Source organism: Melospiza georgiana, chromosome 13 (assembly GCF_028018845.1).
Source record: "Melospiza georgiana isolate bMelGeo1 chromosome 13, bMelGeo1.pri, whole genome shotgun sequence".
NCBI lineage: Eukaryota > Metazoa > Chordata > Aves > Passeriformes > Passerellidae > Melospiza > Melospiza georgiana.
The window spans coordinates 19,155,961-19,169,471 of record NC_080442.1 but is presented as its reverse complement, the minus strand read 5'-3'; the positions used below and the strand labels follow the sequence as shown (position 1 = coordinate 19,169,471).

Sequence of the window (13,511 nt, the reverse complement as noted above, 5' to 3'; positions counted from 1 at the left end):
GTCAGACAGCCCTGGGTGAGAAGAGCTACAGATCTGCCTCTCACCTCCTCCCAGTGCTCCCTGGCTCTCCAACTGGCCTCACTCACCCTCCTCTTGGAGCCAGCTGCAGCCTTCCAACTCATTTACTGCTTTTCCAGGGTCCTGGCTGAGATGGGAGACAGCAGCTGCCCCCTGGAACCCCCCTGACTGCTGCCAACTTCAGCTGGGGGGGGAAGAAAAAAGACAAATCCCCCCCCATAATGCGAATACTTTATTATCAATGAGTGACTGGTATTAGCTTTTTGTCTGGGTATTAATAATATTTCAAAAAACCATACATCAAAATTAGGGCTTTCTCCTATTTTTGCTGTATAATTTTTGTTGTTTTTTTTCTTTTTTTTTAAAAATCTGTATTGAAAGAATTATATAAGCCAAAGTGCATTTTCTGTTTTTTGTCCATATACACATTGCACCATACATAAATAATTACATTGTAAAAATGACTCCATAATTACAAGTATAATATATATTTTCATATAATATATAAAACTTTATATTAAATCTAGGTAGATGATATTTGGGATAGTCTGTGTCTTTTTTTTTTTTTTGTCTTTTTTTTTTTTTTCTTTTTGTGTGTGTGTGTTTTGTTGCCGTCGGTGTTTTCCTTTCCTCGGAGGGTTACCGGTTGTTGCTGAGTAAGATCTCCAGCCAACACGGACACGACGTGATGAACTGTCTGGAATAACAGGGCCCCCAGCCCTTGGCGAAGCTGATCCGGACGCTGTTGGGGTCGTAGGGCCCGTCTGCATAATCCAGCTCGGCCGTGTGCTGCAGCAGGCAGGACTTCTCGTAGTCAAACACCTTGATGGAGTAGCCCGGCATCACCTTGCGCACGATCAGAGTCCTGCAGTTGGGGATGTCCAGTGTCGGGGAGTTGACGAAGATGGGATGCTCGCTGCGGTTGTAGGCCCACACCCCGTCCGGTTCCTTGCTCAGTAAAATCCCGTAGCCAATTTTACTTCGAGTCCTTCTCACAGTCTCGCTCCTGTTGTCCAGGTTTAGCTGTCCGAGGCAGAAGCCGTTTCCTTGAGGTAGGTCGTAGAAGATACTGACAGACTGTTCGTACACTGTGTAGAGGCGGCCCACGCGCGTCCGGTGCTCCCAGTAGGCCACGTTGCACCAATGGCTCCTCTTCACGGCATCGGGCGACGTGCTGGCGTCTGTGGGGACAGAGAGGGAGTCAGGAGTGCTGGGATCACCTGGGGAACCACAGGGATGGAGCCTGGGAAACAGCTCCTCACACCCATCAGCTCTGCTCAGTGAAAACTTCAACTTGTGCTCAACCCAGCCCTTGCGTTCAACACAAATCTCACGTTCAACCCAAAGATGGTTCTCAACCCAAAACTTGTGTTGAACACAAATTTTATGGTCTTCCCAAAATTGGTGTTCAACCCAAAGATGGTGCTCAACCCAAAAATGTGTGCTCAACCCAAAGTCCATCTTCAACCCAAAGCTTGTGCTCAACACAAATCCTGTCTCCAATTACATCAAATGCCACCAAGACTGGTGGCTCAAGCCCAGGCTGGAGACCTCAGAGGATGCCCACCATCTCCCATGAGCTTAGCACATCTCTCTCTCCATTTATGTCCAACCCTGCATCCACAGCTGGGCCTGCGTGTCCTCAGGATATTTGCATTCCTCCCAATGGATCTGGTTCCAACAGTGTCCCGGTATCCTGAGCCTGGTGGCTCCCCAGCACCCCTGCAACCCCACCTTCCAAGGCCAACTTGTGCCGAGCTGACCCCTGGGATGTCCAGGATGTGCGTGGGTGAGTGACCCGCCGGGTGTCTCCTCAGTGTAATACTCTCTGACAGCCATGCTGATGTTCCCACGGGGAACATGAAATCTGAGGAAGTGTTTCATGCCAAGGGGGAGTAGCTGCTATGAACTATACATGTCCTTCTAAAAACCCACTGGAACTCTCTCCAGACAATGAGAGATGTCTCTTCTTTCTAGGAAATACACTCAGGGAAGACGGGAGGGACGCAGGCTGCCAGAAATCTGTTTAATCTATGATGCCTCCAGAATTTATGATGTCTCCAGAAGGAAGACAGGAAAAGAAGGAGCCCCAAAGAGGGCGAATTAACCACTTGCTGAACATCATTCCTGCTCCTGCCGCACCGGTTAAGGGAAAACCGCCGTGGAATTTCCAGCCAGGAGCCGTGCTCTGGCTGGCCGTGCTCCGTGGCCGGCATTAAGCTCCCTGACAATCCCTCACGTGCCCGCGGCCTGCTGACCCCAGTGCCTCCGTGCCATCATGTCCCATTAACTCGCCCGTGGGGTGATGCCATTATTTTGCTCCAGAGCCCCCATTGACACACCGGATTTCAGGCCCAGCCCTCCAGCCCCGCTTCTTTTCAGGCTCAAATTACCCCGGAGGAGAGCGGGCTCCCCTCCCCATTAACCAGCTTTGAATTAAGCGGCTTTGTTGGAGTTTAACCGGAGTTGTAACAATACAAATTTAAGGGGAGGGCCGTGGGGGAGGGGGTGATGGGGCAGGCAGTAGGATGCCCTTTGCTGTGGGCAGTGCTCATCAGCCTACAGCAGCCCCTTCTCCCACCACAGGTCACATTTTGGGGGGACCATCTCAGTCCTTTCCCCTTCACCCACCACAGGTCACATTTCTGGGGACACCATCTCAGTCCATCCCAATGTCATCAACTGGGACAACTTGCACTAAACCGAGATGCTAAGACCTCCACCCATCTTCCACAGCATCCAGTTTCCACAGTCATTTTTCCTCTGGGACATCCTACAGATGCTCCCAGTGCTTTCCCAAAGCTCTCCCCAAACACTGAACTTTGCTGCTGTCCCACTCAAGTGATCTGGGGGCTGCACACCAGCTCACAGCCTTTCATGTGCCGGGGCTGGAGGCTGGTAGCAATTACTGAGCTCTGCATCTGTTTAACCTCCCAACCTCCTCAAAGCCCTCCATGCCCATTAGCTATGTTGGTTTTGTTATTACATTTTTGAGAAACTACTGCTCAGCCCCTGCACTTCCCTTACAGATTAAGGATGGGACAACTTCAAACCTCCAGTGTCCCCAGCAGCTTCATTAATCAGGGGAACAGTCAGCAATAAACATTTAAATAGGAGTTTCTCATGGTTTAGTGCAAATTAATATACAAGGGGGGGAAAGTAAAGCTGGAGGAAAACAGTGCCTATCCTACAAAAATATTTTGATGGAGGTGCCAACAGCCCTGGTGCCATCTCTGCTTTCCAGGAACTGAGAAGTATCTAAGCAAAAGCAGCCATAAAACATGGGTGATGTTCACATGCATTTGAAATACCTATATTAAAAGCATTTCCATGCAACTTAAGGCAGGAACTTCCCTCCATCCATGCATGAATGCAGCCCCCTGCCAGTGAGCTCCTCATCTCTGTCATCCCACAGCCCTGCCTGGCAGTGCCAGCTCTGCCAGCTCACAGCACTCCTGGAGAACTCCCGTGCTCCTTCAAACAGGCGTGAGTTTCAGGTAACTGTGCCTCAAGAAAGGAGAAGTTTCCTTTCAACCCACTTCTTCTGGCCAAGGGACAGGAAAGTCTTCAAAATCCAAAAGCAGCAGCCCACAGGGAAGTGACCCCTGGCAGGGGACGGCTCAGGGCTCATCTGAGCAGCCCCTGCCCGCAGGGTCCCTCTCCCAGCGCTCCCGAGCTGCGGTGGGTTCCTCTCCCTCCTTTTATCTCCCGGTGCACTCAACCAATTCCTGCAAAGATGAACTCATCCCGCAGCCCTGACATAAAACAAGCACTTCAGCAAGCCCCCAAATCAGGGGGGCCTGTGCTGTGTCTCATCCCCTGCCAAGTATTAGTTTCGCCTCCAGCTATTAGCCACTACCACTCTGCAGAGAGCAGGGGCGGCCGGCACACCACCACCTCCTCCTCTGCCTTTTAAATAAATATTCCACTTTTCCCTCCTCTTTTTTTCCATGCTGCCCTTTATGCACAGACAAGAAAATCCACTTTTTGTTCTGTTTTTTCCCCCCCTCCCACTTCTGCTGGAACAGAGGCGGGCTTGTTGGCATTCTTTTTGAAGAAAGGAAAATATTTGAGTCCCGCCGTGGTACAGGAGGGGTTTTTAACAACTATCATTGTAGGCAGCTACAACTTGTAGCAGCTCCAGAGGGGCTGGCGTCAGGGCTATCTCCTCCATCAAAGCCACCTTCATCCATCAGATGGAGGGGCTGAAACTCTGCCTCATGTTTACTCCTTCCTCCACCACTGCTCCTCCATGCATCCCAGCGACGCCTCCCAGCACATCCCAAAGTGAATTCAAACAATTAGAGATAAAGAAACAAGATAGGAAAATCCAGCCCAGAATTTAAAGGGAAATGGCTCCTGCATGGCTCAGGCAAAAGGAATCTGGCTCTAGGAATAAATGCAGAGAGCAAACACTGTAAATCCTCCTGGCGTTAGCAGCACTGCTGCTGTCACTCCCTGCAGAGTGTGGAGGTAAAGAAAATAACTTGAGGTTTGAGACTATTTGTGATTTGACAGGGTTTTATGCCAGTAAAGTTCAAAGGAGTGCTTTAAAAGAGAAAAGAAAGATGCTTTTTTCCAAAACAAAACACTGCACAGTCCCACTGCTTGATGTTGCACTTGAAAGCAGGATGGAAAACATGGGCAGATCACGAAGCACATGAAACAAACTGCTCTGATTCACTCCTTGGCTTTTCCAAAGCCACCAAACCTCCTCCCAGCAGGTCAAATGGCCCCCTCAATACATGGCTGAAGGAAGAGCTTCTCAAAACACACTGAAGAGGTGCCCATAGGGAAGACCACGCACATGAAAAATAAATCACTGCACTCTCCAGATGTGACAGGGACTTAATGCACATCTGGGCAACCTGGAAATGAAGCGGGATATTCAAAAGTCCTCCCACCACAGAGCCCACTCCCCATTTCCATGTCCCTCCTTCCTGTACTCCTGTGTCACAGGGCAGCCTCACACTCTACTGGCCATGGAGCTCAGGTACACCCTGCCTCAACACCTCTCCATTCACTTTTACTCCACTTTTGGACTATCAGGCCCATGCTCTCTGCCACAGCACAGATCTGTATTTACACTGCCCAACACACAGGAGCAGGGAAGCAGGAAGGTTACAGCCATACACAGGTCACTGTGAACAAGGTCCAGATAAAAGCCCAGCACAAAGAACACACACATTTCCCCAAAATCTCGTAACAGTTCACTGGGGAGCCATCAGTTAAAATAATTCCCCATTAATACCTAGAAACAAGCACCAGGGTAAGGAAGGGGTTAAAACTTTCCACAGCAGAAATGGAATTTTTATGGCCCCGCAAAGAAAAAAAAAAAAAAAGAAAGAAAAAAAAGAAAAAAAAAAAGAAATTAATTGTCAATCTGCCCCAGCAAAGCTCACAACCATTTTCTTTAAGCCAATACATTAAAATACCTCTGCCTTACAAGTTTCAGCTGGAATGCATCACTGTGCCCCCCAGAGCCCCCCTGCCACCAGCACCAACCCCAGCACGGCCCCTTGGAGCTGTCCCCAGCACGGGGGCCCCTCAGGGGACACACACCAGCCCCTGCTGGCTGCCCATGCTCAGGGCAGCTGTGAGTGGCACCCCGAGGGCACCTCGGAGGGGCTGGGGACCCTGTCTCCGTGCCACCATGGGAGCACCCTGGTGTTGGGCACACTGTGTGTATTCAGGGCAACATCCTAACCCCAGCAGGGAACAGACACAGGAGGCTGGGCAGGAGCTTCTCCAGGCGAAAATCCTGGTGAGGACAGGACGCTTCAGGCCCCTTCCCTAAGTGCTCCTGCTACAGCAGGACAAGGGACTCCTGAGGGGAAAAGCAGGTGGGAAATTTTTGCCCATTACTGCAGCATTTAGAGAATCCCCCTGCAAAAACCCTGAAGAATAACTGGGTGTAAAACCAGGGTTGGATACTTTTCCAGAAATACATTCACAAAGCTCACACCAATTCCCACTTTGGGTAATTTTTGCCCATTATTGCAGCATTTCACACTGTTTTTGATGGGACTGTGGATGATGTGGAACCTCATGGTCCAACCACACTCCTACATGGTGCAAACAGATATTGGTGTTGGTTTCTGGTTTACTTCACTGAATGTAAGGGTTCAGCCCAGCTCCCATCTCAACTACAAAACAAGGATGTGATTTTATGGGTCCCAACCCCTCCACCCCCACAAGGCACCTTCCTCGTGCTGGATGTGGCTGTTGGGCAGCCATGGACTCCAGTTCAGCTCATTTAGCCCAAAAAAACATGGGAAGACAGCTGGGAAGAGCCTTCCCCACCACCATGTCCACCATCCTCCTCCTCCTCCAGGCCTTGCCTTGGAGTGGAACTCTGCTGCTCCCCAGCCTCCTCCTCCAGCAGATTTAATTTGTTAACCCAGGAGATGATTAACTCCGAGGAACACTTGCGCTGGGTTAATTAATTAAATTAGTTCAAAAACAAGGGTCTGACGAGCACCAGAGCCGGTGCAAGAGGTGTGTGGAGAGGCCTGGGGGGAAAGGGGGACATTTCCATGGCAGCCCAAGAAACAAAAGCAACACAGGACAAGGAGCCAATGCCAAGAATGAGGATGAAAACAATTTTCTCTGCATAAAAGAAACCACTCTGCAAAATCATCAGCTCATGCTAATTTTTTTTTTTATATCCTTCAAAGCAAAACACATGCCATGTTTAGTTCTGCCCGGAAATTTGGAAGTCATCATCAGTTAGCTTATTTTTAAGCTAAACTCAAGGAGTTTGCTTCTAATGGACCTTCCCTGGCCATTAAATCCACCGTCCAGAACATGATTTTAAGGTATTTTAGCACTGTTTTTCTCCCCAGCTCCCCTGTTTTAGAAAGGGCTTTTCAGCCAAGGGTGAAAACTGGAAAAACCCAACTTGGGTATTTTTCCCTGACATTTTTATGTGTTCCTTCTGAAGGCCAAAGTTTTCAGAGATTTAGGTGATATTTTTAAAATGTTTTTGAGTCCAACAGTCTCCATTAACCTCAGCCTGTCTTGCTCAGAGCTTTGAGGCACATCCATGGCTTTTCCAGCTCCAGGTACCTGCGTTACACCTGGCACATCCAGGGAGCACAACAATGTAAATAGAGCTTCAAAAGGAGCCCCGAACGTCACCGCCCACGCTGGCTGCCACTTCTGAGAGCCCCAGAGCTGTCATCAACCACAGCCTGCCTGGCACTTCTGCCCTCTTGGAAACCAGCCCTGGATAAACCCAAACCCAGCAAAATCCTGGGGTCGTGCTTGGCATCTCCGTAAGCATCCACCCCTGTGCCCCAAGCAGCTGGAAAATGGGGAGGAAAACGAGCTGGTGAAAACCACAGGGGAAAGGTTGGGTGAGGGAAGGTCCCCACTGTTTGATTTTCTGTAAAATCCAGAGGTCTGATCAAAATCTTCTGTGTCTCATCTGGTTGGGATTGGCTTTTTCTTCTGCCTGCCCCTGGCAAGGCACCAGCTCCACTCACAGGGGAGAAGGTTCATTCCCAAAAGTGCCCTCTGCAGCAGCGTGAGGGAAGCCAGGAAAAAAATGAGGGGTAACCCCCCTTTTTCCCCACTTTGAGAACTTGCACATTTTCTGGTCCTCCACCCATCCATGTGTGCAGTCCCTTTTTTGTTCCCCCAGAGCCTGAAAATCGCTGAGAATCTGGGAGAAATCACCCGATAAATCAGGGGATGGCAGAACTCCCTTCCAGCCACAGCTGTGATGTCCAAGGCTCCTCTCCCCACGCTGCTCATCAATGCGGGGGCTGCAATCCCAGCCCAGCCACATCCCGTGGGATGGGCACAGCCTGGGATGGCCCACTGGGATCTCCTGGGCTCTCCCTGCCTTTGGGAGCCCTTCTGGCTTGGCACGGCAGCTGTGGGTGCTGCCAGCCTCCCCTGGGGCAGCGGGATAATCCTCCCAGCGGCCGGAGCGCGGCGGGGCCGGAGCTGGGAAATGGATAAATATAAATAATCATGGTTTTCGCTCCCAGAGAAGTTTCGGCTGAGCGCTTCAAAGCCTTTTAAAAGCAGAAACTAATTAGTAGGTCCCTCAGCAGAGAAACAGGAATAACACCCCTTCCTCCCGCCTCCATCGCGCCGCTCGCACTGAGCACGTTGGGCGCTGGAGCCCGGCCTGGGAACCTCCTCAGCACAGGGCACGGGCAGAGGCTGTGCTGCACCAAACCAAGCCCTGCTGCTCCACACCAGCACTAATCCTCAATCCCTAATGATGGCAAACACCTCCAAGGAAGGGGTTTCTCCCAGGGTGGAGGGGCTCTGAGTGCTGGAGCTGGTTTTGAAGGCAGAGGCTGAGTTGGTGAAGATGTCATGAGGAGGCTGCAGAGATGCTGCTTGAGCCTCCTCATTTCCCACACTTGCCAAGAACATCAGGGTGTCCCAGCAGCAGCAGCGGGACCACTGACCCAGCACTGGCTGCTTTTTATATCCAGTTGTTGGATGATCCATGGGCACTGAGCTCTCCAAACCAGGAAGGCTGTCCTGCAAAGGCCAGGCAGCCCATCACCACCTCCTTGCACAGCCCAACCCCAAATTACAGCTCAGCTCCCTCCAGGAACAACCCAAATTTGCCATTTCCAGAGGAGAATGCTCAGCTTCCCCTTCATGAGGCCTCCTTCAGATGACCCAGCTGATCACAGAAAATCCACTTCCCAAAACACCATGGAAATGGGAACTTTGGGCTTTGCAGCTTGGACAGGACACAGGACCCTGAGCAGGCTGTGGCTGCAGCAGATTTTTAGTGTCCTAACCAGAAATGAGTGGAGCTGGGAGGAAAACCAAAGCAATACCAAACAAAACTCCACCACCAGACGGAATTTGAGAGCCTGCACTTCTCCAGCCCCAGCCATTCCCTTTGGAGCAAGACCCTCTCCCTGCTCTCACACCTCTGTGGGATTTACTCCTGAGAACAATGATTTCCAGGGGTTATGTGAGGAGCAGCAAATGGGTTGAAAAAACCCAAGGCCACCCTGATTTCTCAGCAGCCACAGTGACACCTTCAAGGGCAGACCGAGTGTTGGCTCCACAGGAGTATCAAGGACGGAGAGTTTTAGGAAACCATCCCCGACCTGGAAAACAACCTGTGACAAGGAGGCTCCCTGAGGGGGCACAAACAGCAGCCCAACAAACACTTTTCTCCATACAAGCTGGGAATGAGCTGCTTTGCTCCTCCTTGGCCAGGTGGGTGTAGAGTCTGGGCTGGGCAGACACCTCAGTTTGGGAACTCTGCCTTTCAACCCAGCCCTGTGCCAGAGGGTTCATCCCAGACCCCAGAGAGGCTCTGGGTCCTCTATTCCAACCCAAACCCCTCTCCAAAAGGGCTCCAGCTGAAGCCTCCCCATATCTGATAATTCATGCCCAGCAACCCCAAAAAAAGGCACTTTTCCCCAGCCTGGTACCAGTGCCCTCACATATATGGGAAGCAGACAGGGGCTGTGAGAGGAATGGGAATTCAGGCTTTGCTCTGCCTGGCCAGAAGCCAAGATCCTGCTCCTGATAAAGCTCTCCCAGCCTCCCTGTCTGCGCAGGCACCTCCGAGGGAGCCAGGGCTGCGGGGCTGCCACCGTGTCACAACGCCCACGGCTCCTGCAAGTCCCCGCTCGCGGAGGATTTGCTGGGCTTTTACAGGGAATTAAAGGATTTTGGGTGCCAGCCTGGCCTCTGCAAGGAAACAAATCCCTCTGGTGTGCTGGCCAACCTGGTCACGCTGAAAGGCTGAACCTGTACGGGGAGGTCTCGGGCTCCTGCCTGATGGAGGGACTGAAAGGGCTGGGGTAGGATCGGGGTGAGCAGGGATGAGAAGGGGCTGGTGCAGGAATCCCACCACAGGGACCACAGGGATGGTTCCTGCCCTCCTACAACGTGCCCAGGGCTGCGTGGGCACCCCCACAGGCCAGATTTTCCGATAGCTGCTCCATGGATTGTGTGTAAACATCTGCTGGGGCCGCCCCAGCCCCGCTCCAAGCAGGCAGCTGGTCCACTCACCACTGCTCGTGGCCAGCACCCACGGGCTCTGAGTCCCACTTCAAGCAAAGACTAAACAATGACTTCAGCAAGTCGGGATTTAGGCCCCAGGGTCGGTCCCTGACATGCACAGAGGAGCAGGGAGGATGCTGGGCTGGCATCTCCAGGAGGATCTGCAGCCCCTGTGCCATCTGTGTGCATGGAGGGGCCCTTCTCCTGCAAAATCCACAAACCAGCAGCCCAGAGACGTGCATGCCCAGAGCACACATTTCTGCTAACCCGGGACAAGACCATCCCTGAAGATCAAACAAATCTTCTCTCAGAATTGTAGAATTGTCACAGCTGTAACTCTAAAATCATTGAGTCCCATTGTCACATTTTTATACTCCCTGGAACGGTGCTGGAAAACCTGTAAAGTGCAGATAAACAGCAAGAAAACTGGTGGGGGATGAAAATCAATGTATTTGCATGAAACCCACACCACTGAAGAGCATCACTGCAGCCCAGACCTCTGCAAGTGCCCAGGTCCCAGTGTCATCTCCCAAATTCCTCACCCTGTACTTGCCCGGAGACTGGAGGTGACTCACACCAATTACCCTCCCTGGCCAAGAAGGACTTGTTTTCATTTCTACAAACCACAGTTTCTTTAAAAAAAAAAGAGAGGGGGGGAAATAGGAAAATGCCAAAATACACAGAGAACTCCATGGAATACATCCTGTCCTGCTGCACTAATATGAATCCCAGACAACTCCAGCTTTGCTTGGGATATTCTAGGAGAAAGGGATTAATGAGTTATCACAGAATGGTTTGGGTTGGAAGGGAGCTTTAAGCTTATCCCATGGGCAGGGACAGCTTCCACCATCCCAGGCTGCTCCAAGCCCCATCCAGCCTGGCCTTGGACACTTCCAGGGATCCAGGGGCAGCCCCAGCTTGTCTGGAAAATCTGTGCCAGGGCCTGCCCACCCTGCCAGGGAAGAATTTCTCCCCAGTATGCCATCCATCCCTGCCCTCTGGCAGTGGGAAGCCATTCCCTGTGTCCTGTCCCTCCATGCTGTGTGTTATAGCAAGGACACAGCCAGTGGAACTGCATTTCCAAGCTGAAAAAATAACATTTTCAGGATTGCTCTGTGCAGGGCTTGTGGCTGCAACTCCTCCACGAGCTGTTTTGGGGCTGAAAGCAAAGGCTGAACTCAGAAACTGCAGAAGAAGCAGCAAAGAAATGACAGAAATGACCTTCCCATGGAGAGGGAAAGGAAGGAGAGGAAGGGGAGCAGGTCGGGCTCTTTGTACATCAAGGCCAGGGAGATTAAGGGAGCACGTGAAGGCATCCTTAGGGATAATGAATCCAACACTGCACTCCCCCAGCTCAGCACTGCAGGAGAAACAGCAGATTCCTCCCCTGCCTCTGGGGAAATCCGTTCTAAAAAATAAAGTGAGGAAAACTGGGGGAAACACCAGGCATTACACATTCAAAAGGCAGCTTGTCACCAGCCCGAACCAGACCCCTTTTTTTGCCTCATTCCATATATATCACACATATAAAGAATCCACATGGATGTAGAGAATCCCCCTGCAAAAACCCTGAAGAATAACTGGGTGTAAAACCAGGGTTGGATACTTTTCCAGAAATACATTCACAAAGCTCACACAAATTCCCACTTTGGGTAATTTTTGCCCATTATTGCAGCATTTCACACTATTTCTGATGGGGCTGTGGATGATGTGGAAGCCTCATGGTCCAACCCCACTCCTACATGGTACAAACAGATATTGGTGTTATAAACTCTGTCAAGTCCTACACTAGAATCTTTAAATTGTTAAAAATAGGAAAGAAACTGCACAGTTCACATATTTTATAAAGCTGGGTTAAATCAACATCTGCAAAAAATATCCCCGTTAAACGAAATAGCAGGATTTCATTAAGTAAATTGCAAGTTGGCAAAAATTCTGAAAGAAAGGGAAAAAGCCACAGCCAGCCCTGTAATTTAAACCTTATTTTAACTGTGACAGCATGGCTGTGAGAGGCTGCATTTCCAAAGGAAAAAATAAAATGAAGTTTAAAAAAAGTACCTGTTCCCCCTGTACCTCACCTCAGTGTCTGCAGTCGTCACTCAAATGAGTTTTTCCACAGGGAGATGAAGAGGGAGCAGGACACGCTGCCACCTCTGCATCCTCTGTGTCAGACCTACCAGCCCTGAAAACCTCAGCGTTTTCCAGCACAGCAGCACCTGGATGCGGGTGGGTGCTGGTGTCTGTAAATCCCTCAGAGCCCAGAGGGCTCAGGGACACCCCAGGGAGGAGCAGCCCCCCTTCCACCCCTTTCCCTGTTAGCTGAGCAGCTGAAACCCAGGATGCGAGGCTGCAGAACTGTCAAACAGCTCAGTCTGGGTGACACTGCATCACTTGCTGTGCTTTGAACACATCCTGCTCCCCTGCACGAGCCTGGGGTGCCACAGGATGGCAGGAACCCAAAGAACCCCCTGAAGCGCTCACCCTGGGGAGCTCCCTGGGCTCCCCTCTGGGGTCGCTGCTTTAGGGTGGTCCTGGCCCCGTTCTGCAGCTGTGGGGCAAAGCTGAGCCCTGGGGCGGGCAGGGAGTTTCCAGCTGGTTTTCCCAAGCTGCTGAGCCTTTCCCTGCCCGGGGTGACTCAGGCAGGCTGGGCTGGGCTGCGTGGGGAAGCCGAGCTCTTCCCACAGCCCCGGCCAAGGCCCTGCAGGAGCCATCCCTGCAGGAGCAGGGGCAGGGACAGGACACCCTGAGGGCACCGTGCAGGGCCACCTCCTCCAGGCCAACACCCAGCGCCGGGCTCCACATTTCAGCTCCAGAAAAACCAATTTCCCACCCAAAAGCTCTGCCTGTCCCAGGGGAATCACCTGGAAGCAATGCTCTGGGATCAGTAAAACCCATCTGGCACATACTGGATCTGTTTGCTTTGAGAAGAATTGCAAAACCTCAAAACAAAACGTGAAAAGAGCAGCTCTGATCTGCAAACTTGGAGCTCAAGAGGAGCCCTCTCACAAAAAGGCCAATTATTTGCTTACAAGGTTTTGGCTTCGCTGTTTTTCCTGGCACTTACGCCACTGGAGTTATTTTGAAGGGCTGTTTGCTCCAGGAGGAGCCGAGCAAACAGCAATCCCATTTCCTTTCGGATCTAAACATCCGTTTGCCGTGCGAGCGGGAGGAAAAACCCAGCCCCGAGAGGCTCAGGAAGCTCAGGGGAAGGGGAGGTGGGTGCTGTGGGGAGGGGGCTCAGCACCCACCCAGCCAAGGGCCTGAAACCAGAGGGAAAGGTCACCCGAGGGGTCTGGGATGCTCTGCTTGGAGCAGAGCAAGCAAAGCTCCAGCTCTGGGCCCTCCCACCTCCCTCAACACATCCACGGGGGCTGCACTGGATGATCCTCACAGGTGCCTTCCCACCCAAACCAGCGCAGGATTCCAGCCCTACAGTGGGATGGGGCAGCTCCTGAGGGGGGAATCCCGGGCAATGTCACAGCCTGGTGCTGGAT

General features: G+C 51.6%; 1 protein-coding gene across 1 annotated transcript in view; it reads right to left on the bottom strand.

Moving 5' to 3' along the window:
• Positions 1-237: 237 nt before the first annotated feature.
• The window catches only part of SMAD6 (SMAD family member 6), a 36,726-nt gene continuing 23,452 nt past the window's right edge, over positions 238-13,511 (bottom strand). The window contains exon 5 of the mRNA XM_058033464.1: positions 238-1,199. Within this exon, the coding sequence (XP_057889447.1) occupies positions 658-1,199 (542 nt within the window). The 3' untranslated portion in view covers positions 238-657. The remainder of the gene's footprint in view (positions 1,200-13,511) is intronic.